This window comes from Ascaphus truei, chromosome 1 (genome assembly GCF_040206685.1).
Source record: "Ascaphus truei isolate aAscTru1 chromosome 1, aAscTru1.hap1, whole genome shotgun sequence".
NCBI lineage: Eukaryota > Metazoa > Chordata > Amphibia > Anura > Ascaphidae > Ascaphus > Ascaphus truei.
This window is the reverse complement of record NC_134483.1, coordinates 345984257-346007593: the sequence shown is the minus strand read 5'-3', so window position 1 is coordinate 346007593 and position 23337 is coordinate 345984257. Positions and strand designations below refer to the sequence as shown.

Sequence of the window (23337 nt, the reverse complement as noted above, 5' to 3'; positions counted from 1 at the left end):
ATAGGCCCACAATCACGGGACCCTTGTGACCCAGAATAATTCCAGATCTTCTGTCATCTCAATGGTTCTAAGGCATCAAGAAGTTTGAGTTGTAATTCATCCAACAAAAAGTTTTTTGAGAAGGACATGCATCAAAAAATGTCCATCATATTCAAATGATGATCAGCAGTGATACTTGCAAGTTAGTGATTACTAAACTTATTACAATTTTGAAGTAAGTTGTAAGCACTTGAGGTCAGATACAGTATTCAATTAGCACATTTTGAGACCATTTATTCTGCAATGTAGCGTGAGTGCAAAAGGCATATTTTATAAAACTGCACTTTCTAATCCCAAATTTCCAGCAGTATTTATGGATAAAAAATACTTAATATTTTTTCTCTCCTAGGTGGTGGCAATGTGTTTTTAGTTTAAATGACCTCCTTAGCTTTTAGTTTCTCCTTATTTGATCAAAACTGAAAATTGAACTAAGCTCAGAATAATATCTTGGGACCCTCATCTCTGCAGTGGGAGCAACAAGAGAACGTTCTGGTACTCAACTGAGCTATTGTAGCCTAGAGAAGATCTACAATATCTCAGATTTGGGCCAGAACTGTAATAATATCCTCAGAATAAGATGCTGTCACTTAATGTCCCCACTTAGTAAAAGGTACATTGATTTATTCAGCTTTCCAAGTGGGTTATTCATTTACCTAGAAATGTCCTTTGTAGGATCAATATACTCTCATTGACAATGGGGGTTTGTGTTCCGGAAGCAAACATGAGATTGAGCACTTTTTTTTTTTTTATTTGATTGGATTTTAAAACTTAAAACTCCTTACCAATACCTTCTCACTTATCTTGGAGCAGTGTAAGAGCTAAATCAATCATGTGACAATGAAATGCAGATCTGAAGAAAATGTGTCTTTACTGCCTGAATGGGCACTTGAGACAAAACATTGTCAATAAATGCCGGTATAACTGGATTAATTGTCATTGTTAGGATATCTGTGTTATCCATATGAAGCCTGTGTGACTATTTCAGTAATGTCTCGTTGCTTTTATAAAACCTTTAATTTCAAACGTTGGCGCTGTCAGAACAGGCTATACTTGAAAAAGGACATAAGGATATGTATACAAAAGGAAGTTCAATAATAAGCTTAAAACATAGTTGAAATAGCAACTAAATGCTACTATTAATCAAGGTATGAGGGTATGTACATGTACTTTTACACATCATCATGGTATGAGAGTATGTGACCATTATTGCTTGTCTTCTTTTGAACCAATCTTGCATTTAATGCATAGGTTTATGCGTAATCTTCCAAACATGCACACAATCTCGGTGATCCATGTAGACCTTTGACATGGAAATGTATATGCTTATTGTATGCTTTTTATCGTATCCAAATGCATTTTAGATCTGAATGAATGTGGTTTGAAACCTCGACCATGCAAATACCGTTGTATGAATACATTTGGAAGCTACAAGTGCTATTGCCTGAATGGATACATGCTGATGCCTGATGGATCCTGTTCAAGTATGTTCATAAAACCCAGCTTTCCTATCTTGTTTGCTTTGTTCTTGACTGATTACATACTGGCAGGTAATCTTACTCTGCATTGAAAGATTTCCAATGTATAATTGTAGCCAAAGGTCTTTTGGTTCTGATGTCTTAAACTGTACAAGTAGGTTTGTTTAGTCTTCCACAGATGAAATTAACATTCACTTATGTTGAGATTATGAAAAACAAAAACAAAAGAAAACAGATTTTGTAAACAGACACATAGGTTTGTAATATTTCCGAAAGATTGTATCAGTCGAAATGCTCTATCCGAGAATGCAGAAAAAAGTTAAATGCTAAACATTTTTGGAGAATAAATTCTTTATTTCTAAAGATATTTTAAAGCCAATACAACATTCGTTTTTTTAAAGTTTTTATAAAGTCGCCTTAAAAATCCTATATTTAGAAACCAGAAGCAAAAATCTGAAACACACGGCTAGTGGCAGAAGAAAAACACCCCCTTCTAAAAAGCTGTACGAACTGCTGAAACTGACACTAGATCAGAATCTGCAGTATTACACACTGAGAAATACCAAGTTATTGGGATAAAAGTAGAGCTATCACAAGGATTCACAAACTAAATGTATCCACATGTATATTCAGAGTTACTGGTTATCCCTTAACCCCCTTAAAGCATGAAGGGATATGCTTGGGAACCTGAGACTGGATCTTCATTCCTAAGGCCGTGATTATACATGAAAACGCGGTCACCGCGCGCCTGAAAAGCAACTTTAAAAAAAAACCAATAGCAGCGCACATACCTGCTGCGGCGTGTGCGCCGCGTGGAGCTGCAGGGCGGCTGTCTCCTGGTGCGATCTGCAGATTTGTTCTTGGCTGATGACGGCCGCGTCACGTGAGCAGTTCCAGCCAATGAGGGCGAGCCACTCACGGCCACGCCTCCGCCACGCCTGCTTGCTCTCCACCAGCTCCCTGGTATAATCACTATGCTGCTCGGCGGCACCGCTGGGTGACGTCACAGAATAGCGCTGCCGCCCTTAGTATAATTGAGCCCTAAAAGGGAAGGAGCTCCCTTTTTTGTTGTTAGCATGTTCCATGCAAGTCCTATTGACATACGATTAGTGAGCCACAGCTCCATGATAGGATAGGAAGTCATTTGAGAGGATTCCCTAAAATCTTATTTTGAGGGGATTGACTTAAAGATAAATCTGGAATGCTGAATTATATTTAAAAAAAAAAAAAAACTCACTCCACATTAAATTAAAAAAAAAAACTGTTTATTGGTTAGATTCCAAAAAATAAATGTTAACACTGCACGAATTGGATTCTTGCTAAATCCAAATGACAAATAAATGTTAAAAATATCTCTGTGCTAAACCTCTGTCCCCCCAGATGCATTAACCTGTTCCATGGCAAACTGCCAGTACGGCTGTGATATAGTTAAAGGAGAAGTACGCTGTCGCTGCCCTTCCCCGGGTTTGCAGCTAGGACCAGATGACAGAACCTGTGTGGGTAAGGGATATAAGTAAAACATGTGCCCCGTCCCTCCCAGCCTCCGTTATGGATGACATACTGCATGCATAGGGTTCGGGTGTTGGCCTTGTAACCACAAGGTTCTATCTCCGTCACTTTTTTTTACTCCATGTGAGCTTGGTAAAGTCAGTATACGCTATGTGCCCTGGGTACCTAACATTAGATGGTAATGTAATCAGCCGTTAGCACTGCCTATAATAGCAGTTCTATATAAAAAGTTAAGTATTACTTTCATCGTTGAAACAAGGCTCACACCTGTTTCCATGCTTTGACATTTTAGCTGTGAGCATCGGCGGAATTGATTGAATCCAATATTTGAGGTTTACGGATATATAGATTTATTTCTATAAACTTGATATAAAGTTTCCAAAACGTCAGCAGCTCATAAAACAAAATAGAATAGTGTTGCATTTCTTTAGCTAGGATTTTGTTTCTACTGCATGTCAAATATCAAAATGAATGCATTCAATGATCTCAGAGGTTACTAGGTTCTTTATAAATATACAGTACAGTACAGTATCGATGTATCGACTGGTTTGTATATTTTCTTTCCTTATTATGCATCCTGCTTCGTGTGCTTCTCCACTGTTTTTTTTTTTATTTACCATTTTTGACTTTTTGACTTTTAACATTATATAACAAACAAATATTAACCAGTTATTGGTTCCTGAACATTTTCAGTTTCCTACGGTTACATGACATTGAGATAGAAATCATTGGGTGAGATTTATGAACATAAACACAACCATCTTGACAGTTCATGCAGTTAAAATAAAAACTATCCTCTTCTAGAAACACAGACATTAATATTGACATTTTCTGTCCAGATGTTGATGAATGTGCAACAGGAAGAGCTGTGTGTCCCAGATTTAGAAATTGTGTGAACACCTTTGGAAGCTACATTTGCAAGTGCCATAGTGGATTTGACCTAATACATGTTGCTGGAAAATACCAATGTTACGGTAAGTATTGCTATGCATAAGACCAATTTACGTTTGTGGTTCTTTTGCGATGGACTTTATAGGCAGTTATTAAACTGCAAGCTGTTTGTGGAGAATTCATACAGTGATCTTTAATTCTTCTATTGCAATTTTTTTTGTGCAGATGTTGATGAATGTTTCACTGGTCAGTATCAGTGCAGCAACTTTGCAAGATGCTACAACACGCAAGGGTCTTACAAATGTAAATGCGGAGATGGTTACAGAGGCAACGGAGCAGACTGCACACGTATGTTACATCCAGATTTCTCATGCCTTTTAAACTACATATCAACCTAATTTCAATTAAATGTACACAATATTTCAGTGTATTATATACTGTATGTATAGCATAGGCATAATAACATCATGTAACTATGTTCTATGTATGTATCTTTTTTTAAATAGTTTTCACCACATTGTAATATGCTATTCATATTATTGGCTATAGAAAAATAAATGTTTTCTAATCAAAATATATATGTATATAGGGTGAACTGTGTTCGGAATATGGTTAACAGCCACGATTTGGCTGCTTCTACCCCAATGGAAATGTTACAATATAATTGACCCATGGCTGTTATGAAGGACATGCCTTTAAAATCCTGCATTCAGGTCCAAATGAGTTTGTTTTTATTGTAAAAAGAAACTATAAGGAAATAGCCCATGGGGTCACAAACACCCCTTTGAGTCCCTGTTTGTAACCAAATTACTGTCATGGTGGCATGTGTATCGTATATATGTACTAAAAAGCTTATAATTCCATTCAAATGAGAGGACTATGTCATAATTGCAGGAAACAAATGCTGATGTACATTTCTAACCACCTAATTTGACTTCTCTTTTGTAGCAATCCCAAAGGTTATGATAGAACCACCATTTAATTTTGTACCAGGTAAAGATAACACAAGGCATATAATTAGAGGAAATAGCACAATGCTCCGTGGCAGTGAAGGCAGCAGTAACAGTATTCCAGACTTCGGCGGCAGCGATCCTAAGAGGCCTCCACCTTCCTTTGTTACAGTAAAGCCCACTCCAAGAACAACAGCCAAGCCAACGACAAGGCCCCCACCCAAACCAGTGACGAGGCCCCCACCCAAACCAGTGACAAGACCACCACCCAAACCAGTAACAAGACCACCACCCAAACCAGTGACAAGGCCACCACCTCAACCTGTGACAAGGCCACCACCCAAACCAACAACTACAATAAGTACCACAACAACCAGCACTACCACACGTGCCACCACAAGACCAGCACTGGTTATCACAGAAGAACCAGTAAAACAAACTACATTCCCTGGTAGACGTTCATACAATAACGGGATTCAAGCGGACCCGGAGAAACCAAGAGGAGATGTGTTTAGTGAGTATTCTTACCCGTACAGAGATATGTTTCTAATGTGTACCGCTGATTAAAAAGATTGTAGGCAAAACACAAATATGTTAAATCACTTCACACAAGAATTCCGAATTAGATGCTAAATGCCTCAAATGGTGGCGTTTAGTCATATGAGAATTATAGAAAGGTTGGTCCTGCTGTGTAATGCGATATAGTAGATTTTTAAAGCATAAGGAAGTGTCAGTTTTAGAGACAGCATTAATAGATATTGCACTGGCTGTTTGCCGTTTCCTAGGATACCAGAAATGCCATTCTCATTCCGCCTGACTGTCCCGATTTAAATGTATTCAAAATCCACCCAATCACATTTTAGTCATTAGAGTTGCTGACTCCAATTATAGAACTCAAAGAAATTTCGCCATTTTGAATTAAACAGTATAAACAGCAGTATTAATTTTTAAAATAAGTAAATAATTCGTTTTATACGGAAAAAAATGTAACAACCAAAAATATGTTACCCTGAAAACATGAACAGTAGTGAAGTGTGAATGTGGTTCCCATTTTTTGTTTTCACATTTCCGTACATTTTGCTCATTTTGTGAATTTTCACAATGTTTAAGAATGATCAAAACGTCATTTTTCATCCAGAAATCTGAATTAGGGCTTTTACTGAAGAAAAGAGCATGTGAAAGAGGTGTCCCATAGCGGCTGACGCGCCACAGAGTGTAGTGCGCTGTGCAGCCAGGGGGGACCGGGACTGGCTCCGCAGGATTCCCCTGCTGGTGGGGAACTCGCGTGTGGCCGCCCGCGCCAACGAGCGCAGCGGGACCGAGGCTTTAGATGCAATATAAGGATACCAAAGGATGTTGGTACTGTAAGAAAATGTAGCTATTAGGACACCTGCATAGTTTTTGTTACTTTGAGGTACAGGACCAAATCAAGTCTACAAGACTGAAATCTTATCCCTCTGGGAAACCAGCGGCCCTGGGTGCAGCCTGTGGCTCCTGAGGTGTCAGCCTGTTTAAGAAGTTGTATATCGGTTTGTAGAGACATACATGTTGTTATTCACTTGTTATTTTACAGCTCCCTAAATATTTTAAATGTGGCTTTGTAACTTTTAACTCTTGTGTTATGTGAGCGCTCTCTTATCAGTCTAGGGTGCCAAACACTGACTCATATATAGTATCAGTCTCATACAGACTAATAAACAGTGTTCATGTCAAGTAAATGACAATGTGTCTTTGTAAATGCTGCAGAGTGTAAGATAAGGCTATGGCCCCAGTTACTGCGTGCACGCACGCATCGGAGTGCCTGGCCGCGCGTGCACCAGTTTCAGCCGCGATCTGTGGTCTACGGGTCGAGATGGGACATGCGTTTTGGCAAGATAGAGAAGAGGAGGGGGAGTAAAGACAAGATTGGTTATGGCTCCCGGGGAGGCATGGTGAGGGCGTGCCCATTACATCACGTGGCTGGTTCTCCCTCATTGCTGAACCGCCACCGTAACGTGACCATCGCTCGGCCAGCGCACCATAAGACAAAAATCTTCTCTTTTGGGAAAGGTGGTCGCACATCGCGCTTTCTGCAGGCGCTCGCAGGTTTTGACTAGGGCCAGCCTCATAGAGGGATGTATCTTGTTCCCGCCGCGCACGCCATAGCACACACAGCCACGAGCACTGGGACCGAGGCCTTAGAGAGTTGGAACATTACTTGGACCAGAGAACACTGTGTAGATGGAACACTGAGGAAGTAATGCTGATTGCTGAGCAGTTAGAACCCAGAGTCTAAGTTCTGCACAATGTTTTCACAAGGATACACTGGATGCTCAGTAGGGCCAGATCTGCAGAAATCGGTTATCGAGTATTCTCAAAGGCCAATAATGTAACGATAAGGTTGAGGCCCCGGTGTCGGCGCTGCACGCGCTCCTGCCAGGCTGGTGGCGCATGGAGCTGAGATCCCCAGTCTGCGATGAGCTGCAGGGGGAAAGTCCGGGGGCGTGGCCAGCGCTCAGTCGCAAGCTGTGAGCACAGATTTCCTGTCTTCAGAGAAATCTGTTCGCACAACGCGGCGGGCAAGGTAGGAAGTGGGCCCGGCCCCATTGAGGGACGGCTCTTGTCCCCACAGCTCCCGCTACAGTGGGCGCTGCAGCAGGCAGCGGGGAGCTAGCCTGTCATGCTTTCAGCATTCCGTTAACTATACCTTCCACTACGGATAATTATATGGAAAAGAGGCATTCCCCGTAACAGCATATATTCACAAAGATCCATTAAGATTAACACAAGGACATAACTATATATTAGGGAAGTCATACTTAAAGTTGAAGTTACCCCCACCCAGACCCAGACAAAGGGCAGAGAGAGAGAAATGGGAGATAACCAAATTTGAATATTTGCTCTCAACCACTTTTCCTCTCCCTTTTTCCGAAAGAGCCCCTTTTCTGGATGGAGGTAAGGCTAAGAAATGTCACATTATTGAAAGCTAATCCAACGTTGCACCACAATAATGGGATTTTAAGCCTATGATAATGATATACTATGGCTGTTGTTTTTGCGTATAATGAGCTTTGTGTAATGTGTGTTAACCTCAGGGAAAATAGCATCCATTGCTAATTAAGTAATTGAGTTAACGAAGCTCTGTTTATCTGGCTCTTAGAATACTTAGTCTGAAAAACACTAAAGCAGGTTTGCTAAGGTAATTGGTGGACAACAAAATGGGACAATTGGTAATTGGACAAAAAAACATATGTTTAGGCACACCTTACAGGAGGACAAATTCGGAATGGGGAGGACATTAAAAATGTTCATGTTTTTAAAAGGAATTTAAAACTACCTGCATAGCTATTGCAATATTACATGTTTCACTCTAGGGTTTTGTAGCAACAGAGTGACTTAGCATAAGAACAGTGTTTCACGAGGGCATCAGCTGTTTATATGCTGGTATAGGTTAAAGGTTCAATCCCACATACTCAGCCAGTTGAATTTCTTAGGGGCCTTCTGAATGGGGAAATGTTTGTCATTCAAGTGTTTTCTTTACCCTTATCCCACCCTGTCCTTATCAGAGAGCCAATAAAGATAAGGGGATGGGAGCAAGGAAGCCCTGTACAAGCGACAAAGGAAGTTGCCAGAGGATATCAAACCCCTCTCAAGTGTAACTTTAAAAAAAGAAATAAAAATTACTTGTGTGTCACAATTTGTTAAAAAAAAAAAGGTATCAATCATCCAGATGAGCCCCCTTAAACATGTCACTGGAAATAGTTCACTCTGGTCCAGGGAGAAATTGTGCCTTTAACAGGAACACAACTTTTATGGAGAAAGCAGTTGGTAGAAATAGAGGCTAATGGGGTTAAATTCAACAGTTTTGACATGCGTGACTTGGCATGTGCTTTCCTGTGTACGTTTGTGTTATTGTGCTGTATGTAAAGCCTGAAGTGTTCCTTTCAATGATATGTAATTGTACAGCTATTTCAGACTGTTTTACATGCCAGTCACATAGTAGAAATATATTTTTTCCGATAGGCACAGCACAGCCTTGAAGTATTATTTGAAGAATTGTATAATATGTGTTTCTTATATGGTGCCGACAGTGTACACAGCACTGTACTGTGCATAGAAGTTTGCAGGCACACCAAGTCCTTGCCCCATAGAACTTGCAATCTAATCTTGGTGACTGAGAAACAAAGAGATACAATAATTTCCCCCCACCCCCCAAGGTCACAAGGAGAACTCACACTGGGGTTTGAACTGGATTTATTCAGATTAAAGGCACTTGCATTACTTCCTTGCTAAATGTTCAGCCCCTGTGTGTACAGTGTTACATAGATAATGAACAACCTAATGGGCTGTATTAAACTAAACCAGGTCACACGCAGGCTAATTAAAATGCTTGCATCCTTCAGGGAGAAATCATTACTACTTCAGATCATTACTGATTTTTAAAGAAGTTTCCCCCCCCCCCTTTTTTTTTTAAAAGCAGTGTTTTGGATTTTTTGTTATTTTGCAGGCAGTACATTCATGCCTTTCATGAGGCAGGATCTTTAATGTATGGTATTTTGCATTTAAATAACTGTTACGTGCAATTGGAGCATTGCGGTCAAGCAGAGTTGAATAAATTTATTCCATCAAATGAATGGCAAAGGAATATACAAGCTGTGTTTTTATTTATCTTCCATTTCTAATCGGAGGGTTCAATTTTTTGTATAATATAACTTTTACACATACAGTACCATTTGTGAATCCATAAAATACTGTTCCGCAGTCGTTAATACTTTCCTTACAAAAATGGTTTTGCTTTAGTTCTGATGCAACTCTGCGAGTTCTGGATCTTGCAATCTGATCTGACTCTCAAATTAGACTTTTCTGAAAATACAAATCAAATTGACTTTTGGAAACGCTACCAGACACTCAGGCTTTGCCCACACATGGTTCGCAATCAATTGTGCAAAGCTTTTGTGTCAATAGTTTAAGAAGTTTTCAAACAACCTCAACGTGACTGAACCCTTACTGGGCTGTAACTTTTAAACAAAAATGTCCAAGACCTGTTGTTTCTTAATTATTTACCTCTTCAGTGTCAGAGTACCCAGCCTCTGATTCTGAGGGACGTGTCACAACTTTAATTCACCTGTGTCTCTTACGCAAAGGGGCAATCCCTCCCAGGACCAAAGTGAACTAATTCTACTGACATATTTAAGGGTTTTCATCTGGATGATTGGTGCATTTTGTACCCAAATCTGCCATCTACTGTATAACTATTTTTTTAAGTTCGACTTGGGAGGGGTTTGTGTAACGCTCGGCCTGCCCACAAGCCAGACGCGACCCTGAGACGGAGGTGGAAAGGAGTAATACCACACACCTAACAGTAAACGGGGGCACGGCCGGAGTGTGGAAGTAGCGTAGATGGTCCGGGTAACAAAAATAGAAAGGGTACAGTACTTGCCAACTCCAGCGGTGGAAGGTAAAGTCCGTAAGCCAATGGTCGTGGAATGCAGAGAGCAGCGTAGTAGAGTGTCCGTAACCTGGGTCGTGGAGTGGAGAGAGCAGCGAAGTAGATTGTCCGTAAGCCATGTCCAGGGGATATAGAAGTCTGCAAGGTAGAAAGTCCAACGCCAATTCCAAGGGGTTCCAGAGAGCAGCGTAAACGAAGTCCAAAGCCAAAGGTCAAAATCCAGGGAGGTCAGCAGAATATCCAGGAACAGGAACAGGAACTGAAACTGAAAGACAGAAGGGGCCAGGCAACAGCAGACAGCACCACGGTACAGAAGCTATGCAGAGCAAAGAGGAAATGGTGAGGGGATACTAAATAGGGGTCTGGGACCTATCAGAGGAAGGGGAGGAACGGAGGAGTGGCCCGAGGGAGGACCTGATATGGGAGAAGTGTCTGGGAGGCTGGGGCCTATCGGAGCAAGGGGAGGGACGGAGGAGCGGCCCGAGGGAGGACCTGATAGGGGAGAGGTGCCAGGGCAGCTAGGGCCTGTCAGAGCAAGGGGAGGAGCGGAGGAGTGGCCCAGGGAAGGGCCTGATAGGAGAGAAGGGCGTGGGGGGCGGACCTGATGGAGCAGGGGCAGGGAAGCACATGATGCACGCGCCGCATCAGAGGAGGCAGAGTCAAGCGCCCGGCGCCAACAAATTGAAGCCTGGGTCCGCGCGCGCCCGTAGGGGTGACGCGCGCGACCCGGAAGTGTGGGAGCAGCCGTAGAGGGGGCCGTAAGGAGTGAGGCACGCCGCAGGGGAGCCTGGGCAGCACGGAGCAAAGGTAAGGAGGTGCTGGCTACTCACTTCTGTGTGATGTCACTGTGTGTTCAGCAAGGGCGTGTCTCATAAGAACAGGGTGGGATAAGGGTAAAGAAAACACTTGATTTACAAGCACTTTCCCATTTAGAAGCCCCTAATACATTTCAACTGGCCGATTGGGATTGAACCTTTATCTATGTTTAGGTAAGTAGAAGAGTAGGCAGTGCTTTCAATAGCATTAACATCGGCCCTCCCTTTTTACCTTCAGGGAACATCATGTGACTTTGCTAGGGGGTGATCACTTCACCAGTCCACTTCCATTTACATTACCTGTAAAGATTTTGTGAACCATGTGAAATCTGCCCTTTTATTTTTCCAAAGACAAATGTGCAAAGTTTTAAAAGATGGCAAGCAAGATCACCCAGTAAAAGACAAACTCAATCCCATGACCTAAAAAAAAAAAAAAAAAAAAAAAATATATATATATTTTTTTGTAAGAGAGAAAGCCCTCTGGATACTATAATAAATATAATATAAATTCGCTGGTGTAATTTGCCAATTTCTCCAGAACTTAAACAAGTCCCAGCCACATTTCCAAACGTTTTTGCGAAATGTAGAACTTTGTGAAACGTTTGAACGAAACAGTGGTGAGCGAATCTCGGCAAGTACGAACTCCTCGATTCACTGGAGGAGTGGCAGTAACCACGTAATTGCTACTCCTAGCGTTCAACTGGGCGGGATACTGGAAGTCCGTGGTACTCTGGTGCTGCTGGGTTTTTTTTGTCAGGAAGAGAGCTAAAATATGTAGAAGGCCACAGGAAAGAGATCCAGGCGCACATTTTTTTCCCCTTAGAATACAATTGAAACAACACCTGCTACTCTTAAAAGTATGTAATTATATTTCATGGCACGTGGATTTTTTGTAGAAGTAGTTTAATACATTTGACTGTGAGCATATAGTTCTGATTGCATGTGGCGTGTCTATACGGTTTAGTAGCATCATGTCATTTGGGGGTTTTGGTGGAGTAGCTTGCATACAGCTTTTCCAAGTTGCTGGTGTGGCCGCTGTTCCAGCCATACAGGGCTGCTATATTATTAACATTAAAATATCAAATAAGAACTCCAGTAAGCTGGCACCATGTTCAAGGGGACAGTTATCAAAGTCACCATATGCCTAGACTAAGGAGTTCAAGGCTGATTTAAATCAATGTGTTTGGTATTTGGACACCAGGTACAAGAACCATTGATTTCCCTGTCAGTGTGTGTAATTTTTCATGTTGGCAGCATGATGGATTCTTTGTTTCTACAATTGCTCTGAAAAAATGTGCCACCATATTTATCATTTACATAAATGACTTGTTGAAATTTCCTCTGTGCGCGCTTTGTGTTTGCATCCTGTACAGTCGTCCTGGGCATTTGTTCCCATGGACATTGAAAGAGTTTCATTACCAACCCTGGTGGCCGCCAATAGCATGATTGTTCAATGATAATGATCACCCACATCACGCAGTGCATTATTGTCTCCTATGACCTATTTGACAGCTCAGAGGATGTTTAAAGGTTGTGTCGATCATGTTCAAATAACACCAGAGCAATGGCTTCTGAAGAGTAATTATTATTATTATTTGTAGATTGGACCTACTATAGGTTGAATGACATGGAATAAAACCAGGCAGTCTATGAGCTTGTCTGTGTTCTGTAGGTGATAGACCTGTGGCCTCCTTTAGGGTTTACATAGATTACAGATCATTGCAGATGACATTTCCACAGTACATAAATCATTATCACATTGCTCATTAAGCAACTATACTGAATAAAAAAATTAAGCAACTATACTAAATAAAAAAATATATGCACCTAAATAGCTGTACCCGACGTAACATACGCTGATCTGGCAGATCTTAAAAGTTATTAATGAAACATAAATCTTTGTTTTCACCCCTCCCTGAAATCCCTTGCAGTCTCTTGTCCCCTCTTCCCCAACTTACTCTCTCCTCCAGAATGCCCTGCTTCTCTTTGTATGCTCTCCTCCCCTAACCCTAACCCTTTGCACTTCCTGCCTTACTGTGTCTGCTCCTCTCTCTGCACACTGCACTCCCTCCTCTCCTACTCATCTCATCACTCTCCTCCCCTCCTTGCTGTCTCTCTGTCTCCTCTCCCTTCCTTGCAGTCTCGCCTCCCTTCCTTGATGTCTCACTCTCTGATTCCTCCCTTCCTTGGTGTCTCTCTCTGTCTCCTCAACTCCTTGCTGTCTCTCTGTCTCCTCCCCTTCTTGCTCCTCTCTTTGAGGAGACATTCCGGTTGTTGCAGACATCCTTAGCAATATATATATATATATAATCAGAATTTGTGGGTGGCAAATCAGGCTCTGGGTTTTGTACCTGGTAGACTATATATCTGGCTTAGGTCATAATAGTGACAGCATTATGAGTTGCATATATCTCAGAATGTTGTCTGTGTGTCCTCCCCTCCTTGCTATCTCTCTGTCTCCTCTCCCCTCCTTGCTGTCTCCCCTCCCCCTTGCTATCTCTCTCTGTCTCCTCCCCTCATTGCTTCTCCCCTTGAGGAGACATTCCGGTTGTTGCAGACTTCCTTAAACATTATGAAATATATATATTAGACATTGCTAAACAACAATATCTTAGGGACCTAAGTCCCCTGTTTACTAAGCGATGGTAGACCAGACAACACCTTCCGGCACCAAGAGATACATTACAGTCCATTCAGTTGGCATAGCACCGCTCAGTAAATATGGTTTCACCCTCTAAATTGGTGAATATTATAGCAGCATTTGTGAAACTTGTAAACAATAGATGTAGATACCCTGTAACTCAACGAGCGTTTAATATTATTTAATAACGTTTTCGGCCCCAATGGGACTTTTCTCAAAACAAAGAAGCACAATAATATGTCCCCTTTATGACCTCTCACTGTGGAAAACGTTGCGTAACACCAATTTGGTCACTAGATTCCTTAGTGGTATTAATGTGAGTCATTAATTAACTGGATGAGAATCGGACTGGATTTAATATATAACTGAATATGCGTGTATCATTGCTATGGAAAGGGGCTCACTGCACTCTCTACTACAGTGTTTTCCCAATGCAGTATGTGTGCAGCGCACAGCAAAGAAGTGAGAGAGAGCAGGTCTGGCAAAATACACTCTTTAATGGAAAGCCATAAAATAGAGGGTTGCAACCCTTCTACGCGTTTCGTGCAGGTTGTGCACTTTATCAAGAAGTGATAAATGGGACTTCTTGATAAAGTGCACAACCTGCACGAAACGCGTAGAAGGGTTGGAACCCTCTATTTTATGGCTTTCCATTAAAGAGTGTATTTTGCCAGACCTGCTCTCTCTCGCTTCTTTGCTGTGCGCTGCACACATACTGCATTTGGATTCTTCTACCTGGATACAGCTGCACGCTTTGGAAAGATCTACTGGGAGTCTTGTGACTACGTTTACCTGGGGCCAACCCAATGAGGAGGGGGAAGTGTCTCCGTGCGCCTACCCCCACCTTCAGGGTGCTTTAGAGCCCCCCCATAGGTTTAGTGCTTTGATTATTTTAATAATCATTACCCAGCGTTTTGCTCTTTTCCTCTCAAGATAAGGATACAGATCCTAGTACTTCTGAGCACCATTTCTCCACCCTACAGTGTTTTCCCACCTGGGTTCCTAGAAATCCTTGACAAAAACAAAAACAAGGTTGGAAACAACTGGCTCTACTACAATGAATTCTAAGGCTGCGCTTATAGTGCCTGGCGATGGCGACGTCGCTCCGAAACAAATACATTGACTCGCTAGCGCTTATAGTAAGCGCGACGGAGCAACCAAAAATTTTGAAGCCGGGTAAATTTGATTTTTTAGAGACAGTCGCCACATGTGACTGTCTCTAAACCAATCAAATTGTGCGGCCCACCCCTTTTAGTGACGTCACTGGCCTTGTCGCTAAAAATCTAAATACAACTTTCGCCAGTGGCGACGGGTGACGTCATCGCCAGCACTATAAGCGCGACCTAAGGATGTGTTTTACATGTAGCGTTAGTGTAGTGGTGAAAAGCCTAAACGCCATGTTCTGTCCACTGCTGATATAAGCACTTTGTCACTTTAATTCAAGTTGCAAGAAAATTTGGTATATGCAGTGACACTGCACAGGGATTCTTCTTTTTTTTGAAAACCAAAGAAATGATTTTGCCGGTGCCTCTATATAGTGCCTTTTGCCAGCAGCCATTTGTATTATTTTTTTGTGTAGTGATATAGGTCTGCTTTTCCACTTTTGTTTTCTGCTGTTTGTATTTTTATACATTTTTGTAATCAAGAAATATTGTTTGACTTTTTTTTTTTTAACCTAATGCGTGCCCACATAAATGAATGCTTTTTTTCATCTTAGTTAGAGTTTGCAAGCGATTTGGCCAGCATTCAGTCAATGTGTATTGCAATTTTGCTTACTCAGCTAATTTGGCTCAATTTGAATCCGCTTAATGCTGACACAATAAATAGGGTCCATACAGCATGTTACAATCTTTGCCTTGCGATATTTCGCTCAATACTGTACTTACGATATTGTAAAATCTAAGACTATGTAACTGTGTTTAATTCACAGATAGGGGCCATTACAGGGTATATGTGGTGCATGAAGACAAAATAAGGCGAGCGCAAGTTTTTTCTGGCTTGCGCTCGCCTTATTGTGTCTTCATACTGTGTGAGGATCGTGGGAGATCCGTTACCGGCTGAGCAGCAGCAAAGACCAGCGGCTAGTATTGCATGATTTTATTATTTATGTGCATCATTGCTGCCTATCTACATCCACTTTGAACTCCAACTAGATTTTGGGTATCAGTGTATAATTGTGAGGAGCGCCCCAGTTTTCTTGTATATATGTGGTGCATACCTGCTGGTACCAAGAGGGCTGAGTCGTCCGCGTTGACTTTGGGACACAGGATCAGGCTTCTGGGGTCCATACCCCAGACAATACTTAGCAGTGCAGCACCTCCATCTGCCATAGGATCCAGGGATGTATGGAGATGATCTCCCATGGTAGAACTTGTACTCTCCCCCAGTTAGATCACACACCAAGCCGGAGGTATATAGCAAACAGGAACGGTTTATTACTACAGTCTTTGCAGTATTACACAGCTACTCAGCAGTCGTCTGCCGAATACAGTCTCTTTACTCTCAGCTATCACTGGAGATGGTCCCTGGACCGCCTCTACAGGCCAAGAGCACCCGCAGCCGTCCTAACTCTTCCCCACCTCCCTAGCGGAGGCAGAGGTATGGGTTCACACTCACTCCTCCCCGCAGGGAAGAGCACATGGGTAGGCCCCAATCAAAGGCTCCCAGTTGTGTGACCTGCCTTCCTCAGAGGGAAGAAACAACCTCCAAATTTAGGGCAGTCCTGCCCTTAAGTACAGCCAGATGGCGGCCACCCCATTGTCCCAGCTACAACAGGATGTGCCACCCTCTGCTGTCACTCAAGTGCAGTACCAAAGGTGAAGGGGAAAACCCCATACCAACTACTGGCAAGCCTGTGAATACCAGGGTTTACTGCCAGCCCATTGGGTAGAATAGTAGCCAGGGTGTACCCCGCTACAACTACATTTGGAACATATTTATGCCCTTTGAGCAAGTGTCAAAAATAAAAAATAAAAAACAATTTTGTGACTGCATTTTCGGTTGCTTCGCACGAGTCTAGTATTTAACAAAACTATATCAAATATTTCAGCATGAAAAAAACAGTCATACATACAGTTGTGTGAAAAAGAAAGTACACCCTCTTTGAATTCTATGGTTTTACATATCAGGACATAATGACAATCATCTGTTCCTTAGCAGGTCTTAAAATTAGGTAAATACAACCTCAGATGAACAACAACACATGACATATTACACTGTGTCATGATTTATTTAACAAAAATAAAGCCAAAATGGATAAGCTGTGTGTGAAAAACTAAGCACACCTTATGATTCAATAGGTTGTAGAACCACCTTTAGCAGCAATAACTTGAAGTAATCGCTTTCTGTATGACTTTATCAGTCTCTCACATCGTTGTGGAGGAATTTTGGCCCACTCTTCTTTACAACGTTGCTTCAGTTCATTGAGGTTTGCGGGCATTTGTTTATGCACAGCTCTCTTAAGGTCCCGCCATAGCATTTTAATCAGGTGGGGTCTGGACTTTGACTGGGCCATTGCAACACCTTGATTCTTTTTCAGCCATTCTGTTGTAGATTTGCTGGTGTGCTTGGGATCATTGTCCTGTTGCATGACCCAATTTCGGCCAAGCTTTAGCTGTCAGACAGATGGCCTCACATTTGACTCTAGAATACTTTGGTATACAAAGGAGTTCATGGTCGACTCAATGACTGCAAGGTTCCCAGGTCCTGTGGCTGCAAAACAAGCCCAAATCATCACCTCTCCACCACCGTGCTTGACAGTTGGTATGAGCTGATATGCTGTGTTTGGTTTTCGCCAAATGTGGCGCTGTGCATTATGGCCAAACATCTCCACTTTGGTCTCGTCTGTCCAAAGGACATTGTTCCAGAAGTCTTGTGGTTTGTTCAGATGCAACTTTGCAAACCTAAGCTGTGCTGCCATGTTCGTTTGAGAGAGAAGAGGCTTTCTCCTGGCAACCCTTCCAAACAAACCATACTTGTTCAGTCTTTTTCTAATTGTACTGTCATGAACTTTAACATTTTAACATGCTAACTAAGGCTTGTAGAGTCTGGGATGTAACTCTTGTTTTTTTTTGCAATTTCTCTGAGCATTGCACGGTCTGACCTTGGGGTGAATTTGCTGGGACGTCCACTAATGGGAAGATTGGCAACTGTCTTGAATGTTTTCCACTTTTGAATAATCTTTCTCACTGTAGAATGATGGACTTTAAATTGTTTCGAAATGGCCTTCTAACTCTTCCCAGATTGATGGGCAGCAACAATTGCTTCTCTAAGATCATTGCTGATGTCTTTCCTCCTTGGCATTGTGTTAACACACACCTGAATGCTCCAGACCAGCAAACTGCTAAAACTTCGGCTTTTATAGAGGTGGTCACACTTGCTGATTATCAATTAATCAAGGGCATTTGATTAGCAGCACCTGTCTGCTACTTAGCATCTTAATTTCTATGGAAGCAGTAAGGGTGTATTTAGTTTTTCACACATAGCTTCTCCATTTTGGCTTTATTTTTGTTAAATAAATCATGACATGGTGTAATATGAGGCTGTATTTACCTGATTTTTAGACCTGCTAAGGAACAGATGATTGTTATTATGTCCTGATATGTAAAACCATAGAATTCAAAGAGGGTGTACTTTCTTTTTCACACAATTGTATCTGTGTCTTTTATTTTTCACTCTAGGCATTGAAATGGAAAACAGATTTGGGTTGGCGTGCAGAATATTTTTGTTCAAGGGGCCTCACAGCAACTAAATGTTCTGTTTGGTTCTAGTGTGGGAATTCTCTCTGATTTGTTTAGCAAAGGCTGTCACCTTCGCACCTGCAAACACACACACACACAGTGCTGGCCACCATGACCTTCTCACGTTCATTATGCAACGTAGCACATTCTTTTAGTAAGATTAATTACATGTGTTTATGATCATTCAGAGATCTCTACACACACACAAAAAAAGAGGCTCCTTGATAGAGATTTCTGTAAAGTTTGAGTGTGGGAATCCTGCTTATTACAGCTTTCAAAAGCTGTCACTCTTTGCACCTGCAATTGAAAAGTATGGGATGGTTACAGAGACCTCCCAGATTAAGAGGTAAACGTCTAGAATATCCAATTCAAAAGTTGTTCCTTGAATATGTGGCTTCAATGGAATGAGGGATTCTTAAGGTGTTTCGTAACGCTGGATTAATCCCGTGTATAATGAAATAGCAATAGGAGGGCCTGGCATTGGGTAGCATGGATTTGTTTTTATAGAATGTTATAGAAATTGCTTGGATAACTTACCTTCTTACAGGACTCTAATATAGTAACATCCTCAAAGGACTTTCTCAAGTTCCATGCTGTTAGCGTACTGAACAATGGCATACATGCTTTTTTGTCGTGTCTTTCCTATTATCTGTCTATCAGCCTATTGTTGTGTTTTAGATTGTGGAATTTTTGTTGTGTGGCAATCTGTTTTCATATTGAATAGCAATTTAGCTCTGTTGACTATGAATTAGCCTTTCTGCAACCCATTATTTGATTTAAATTTGGTCATTTAACCTTTTATTTGCTTGTAGTTGTTGCGGTAGTGTTAACTGTATGCACTCGGCCAAAGCATATTTATTCATTTAATGTGTCGTAGTTAATTCTAATCAGTTTGGCTCAAAAAATGGAGGGGAAAAAGAGTGTACATAGGTTGGTTTGCTCAAACTGCTTGCTGTGAGTTTTTATATTGATTGTGTGTGAATGTTACCCCCTGAGAACCAATGCATTGGGGTAAATACAGATGGGGGTAAAATGGAGCAGAATAATACTAGAGATGTGTAAAAGTGTACAAACTGTGTTCACAATTTTTTTGTCTTTTATTTATTTATTTTCCTGAGCCTCTTCTCTCTTTTCTCATCTCTCCTCTTTCTTAATTTCCTCTTTCTCTTCCTCCCCTCTACAATTTCTTCCTCCATTCTCTTCCTCCCCTCTCATGTATCTTCCTCCCTTCCCTTCACCCTCTCATTTATCTTCATCCCCTCTACCTTCTCTTCCTCCCCCTCTTCCTTCTACTTTCCCCTCTCCCTTATCTTCCTCCTCTCTTCCTTCTCTTCCTCCCCTCTCCCTTCTCTTCCTCCCCTCTCCCTTCTCTTCCTCCCCTCTCCTTTCTCTTCCTCAACTCTCGCTTCTCTTCCTCCCCTCTCCCTTCTCTTTCTCCCCTCTTTCTTTCTTTCTTTCTTTCTCCCTTCTCCTCTTCCTTCCTCCCCTTTCTGTTTATCCCTTCTCCCCCCTTTCATTCTCCCCTCTCCTCTTTCATCTTCCCCTCTTCTTTCTCTTTCTCCCCCTTTTCCTTCTCTTCTTCCCTTCTCCCTGATCTTCCTCCCCTCTTCTTTATCTCCCTCCCCACTTCTTTCTTTTCCTTCCCACTTCATTCTCTTCCCCTTCTCCTTTCTCTTCCTCCCCTCTTCCTTCACTTTCCCTCCTCTCCCTTATCTTCCTCCCATATTCTTTCTCTTCCTCCCCTCTCCCTTCTCTTCCTCCCATCTCCCTTCTATTCCTTCCCCCTCAATTTTGAAGGATTTGCGAACTTGGGTTAAAATGTTCCCAGCTCTAAATAGTACATACCATTCTAGAATGTTTAGTTTAAGTTGACTGCCATTGTAGTTCTGTATATAATAGGCTCTTCAATAGTTGAGAAAGATAGTAACTTTTTCAGCAATCTATAAATCTCCCATCTTAATGTTGTATAAATATGCATATTTTCAATTCTCGTATGGAGACTGACTGAGTAACGAAAAAGTGGGGAAAAAAGCGCACTGAGTAGCAGAATATAAATGAATATAGATAAAACTGTCCCACAAGAGGACTAAACAAAACATCAATTAAAACAACAATATTACAATAAGTGAAATTATAACTACCTAACGATGCGGGAAGGTGACCGGGAGATTGGGAAGCAATGCAGCAGGAGCAGATGAAGTAGGTCCGGAACCTCTGGCGCTCCGTATGCCATGGAATCCTCTCTTCTACCGGTCTGCCTCTCCACCAATGATGTCTCTGATCGCAGCCCCTCGTGACCCCTACACATTTCGCACTACGTGCTTCGGCAGGAGGTCCTCATGTAGTGTGCTAGCTAGTTGTAAGTTCACTTATTGTAATATTATTGTTGTTTTAATTGATGTTTCGTTTAGTCCTCTTGTGGGACTGTTTTATTCTATATAAATGTATATTCTGCTACTCGGTGCGCTTTTTTCCTTCTATTGCTTTGTGAGCTCCCTTTGGGGGGCTCACGTTACAGGAGAGTGTGGAGTTCTCCAGCGGGTGGCAGCTAGAGCCTAGCAGCTAACTTTCAAACACATGGGACAGCGCGAGCGCAGATTTCCACGTTTAATGCTAGTGTGTCCACATACTAAATCAGTAAATATGAATCTTAACATTTATTGGGCCATATTAACTATGGAGTCCTAAGCCATAAAGCATCTTATGGCCCCCTAAAATGTACTGTCCATTTTGATACTTGAAGGCTGTAGTGAGTTTTATGTTTCAGTGGCCATAGTGTTCCTGTGACAGAGTAGATTCATCACAGCCTGGAACACATTATTAGACAACAAGAGAGTGCTTATTAGATGTGATAGTGTGTACAGGGAGGGTTCCTCTTCATATATACTGCCATGTGTACATCACGTATAGCTTTATGAGGTTGCTGTGTACACACTATCTAGTGTACTTCATTAAGTATTTGGTTCCTTTAAATGTGTCACAAACTACAGTTAATCTAGACACACATCAGTCTTTTGGGTTTCATTCTTGAAGCTACAATAAATATAAAGAACTCACTAAGGGCCCTATGCAGAGAGCAGCGCTATAGTAAATATCGCCATTTTTTGGAGAAATTTGCGTTGAAAACAGCAGAAAATGGCGGGTTACGAAAAACGCACCATTTTTTTTTCTATTTGTAAATCTCGCCGCGCGGCTGGCGAGAACCTATATTTCTTCAGTCTTTTAAACCGCCGTATGCAGAAAGGCACAATCGCCATCTAGTGGCTGTTCGCGCCATTAAAATAGAGAGAAATTGTACAATTTTCTCCGCCAAAAAAAGTTGGCAGGAAGCTGGAGCTCACCGGCGAGAGGGAAAAGAAGAAAAAAAAACGCGTTTTTTTTCAAACATGTTTCACCAGCGCGCATCTCGCCGGTTGAAACTCTCCATAATCACACATGATTTTAAATGCAGTTTTTGGGCCTTTCTGCATATGGACATAAAATCACACCATTACAGGTACAATTTATTAACATCTCCAATTTATTTTAGCGCTGCTCTCTGCATAGGGCCCTAAGTTTCTTAAATTTAATTCAGATGTAAAGAAGTTGGAAGATATCTTAATATATAAAATCAAAGGTTGGTACTAGCTGCGGTGAATCTGATTGGTCCTCAGCCTGTGGCCAATCAGATTGGTGGGTGTGACGTCACCCAACTGCCACTCTCTTCCCCTCGGCTCGCACACACACCCCACACACACACACCCCACACACACACACCCCACACACCCGGCGCTCATCTCTCCCCTCACTCCGCTCATCTCTCCCCTCACTCCGCTCACCTCTCCCTCCGCTCCGCTGATCTCCATCCCCGGCGGGGGAACAGGCAGCGGCCAGGCAGGCTGCAGCTGCCTCGCGTCATCTCTCCCCTCCCTCCGCTCACCTCTCCCCTCCCTCCGCTCACCTCTCCCCTCCCTCCGCTCACCTCTCCCCTCCCTCCGCTCACCTCTCCCCTCCCTCCGCTCACCTCTCCCATCCCTCCGCTCACCTCTACCCTCCCTCCGCTCCGCTGATCTCCATCCCCGGCGGGGGAACAGGCAGCGGCCAGGCAGGCTGCAGCTGCCTCGCGGCGTCTAAGATGGCGGCGGCAGAAAAAAACCCCTTCCTCCCTCGCGGCGCCTAAGATGGCGGCGGACGGAAGTAGAGGTAGGTGTCGCGTGTGTGTCGCTCTAGGTGACGTGTGTGTGTGTGTGTGTGTGTGACACTGTGTGTGTGTGTGTGTGTCGCCCCCCCTGCCTTTCACACCCCCCCTGCCTTTCACACCCCCCCTGCCTTTCACACCCCCTCCCCCTGCCTTTCACACCCCCTCCTGCCTTTCACACCCCCACCCTGCCTTTCACACCCCCCCCTGCCTTTCACACCCCCCCTGCCTTTCACACCCCCCCTGCCTTTCACGCCCCCCCTGCCTTTCACGCCCCCCCCTGCCTTTCACGCCCCCCCCCCTGCCTTTCACGCCCCCCCCCTGCCTTTCACGCCCCCCCCCTGCCTTTCACGCCCCCCCTGCCTTTCACGCCCCCCCCTGCCTTTCACGCCCCCCCCTGCCTTTCACGCCCCCCTGCCTTTCACGCCCCCCTGCCTTTCACGCCCCCCCCTGCCTTTCACGCCCCCCCTGCCTTTCACGCCCCCCCCTGCCTTTCACGCCCCCCCCTGCCTTTCACGCCCCCCCCCTGCCTTTCACGCCCCCCCTGCCTTTCACGCCCCCCCTGCCTTTCACGCCCCCCCGCTGCCTTTGACGCCCCCCCCTCCTGCTTTTCACGCCCCCCTCCTGCCTTTCACGCCCCCCCCCTCCTGCCTTTCACACCTCCCCCCCTCCT

General features: G+C 43.0%; 1 protein-coding gene across 8 annotated transcripts in view; it reads left to right on the top strand.

Annotated features, from left to right (window-relative positions):
- The window catches only part of NPNT (nephronectin), a 112613-nt gene that overhangs the window by 64352 nt on the left and 24924 nt on the right, over nt 1-23337 (top strand). For 6 of the 8 annotated variants that reach the window (XM_075608629.1, XM_075608639.1, XM_075608648.1 and 3 more), the window contains 5 exons: nt 1401-1520; nt 2895-3014; nt 3863-3997; nt 4140-4262; nt 4863-5378. In XM_075608629.1, coding sequence (XP_075464744.1) covers nt 1401-1520; nt 2895-3014; nt 3863-3997; nt 4140-4262; nt 4863-5378 — 1014 coding nt within the window. The remainder of the gene's footprint in view (nt 1-1400; nt 1521-2894; nt 3015-3862; nt 3998-4139; nt 4263-4862; nt 5379-23337) is intronic. The other 2 variants (XM_075608657.1, XM_075608677.1) reach the window with 2 other exon arrangements.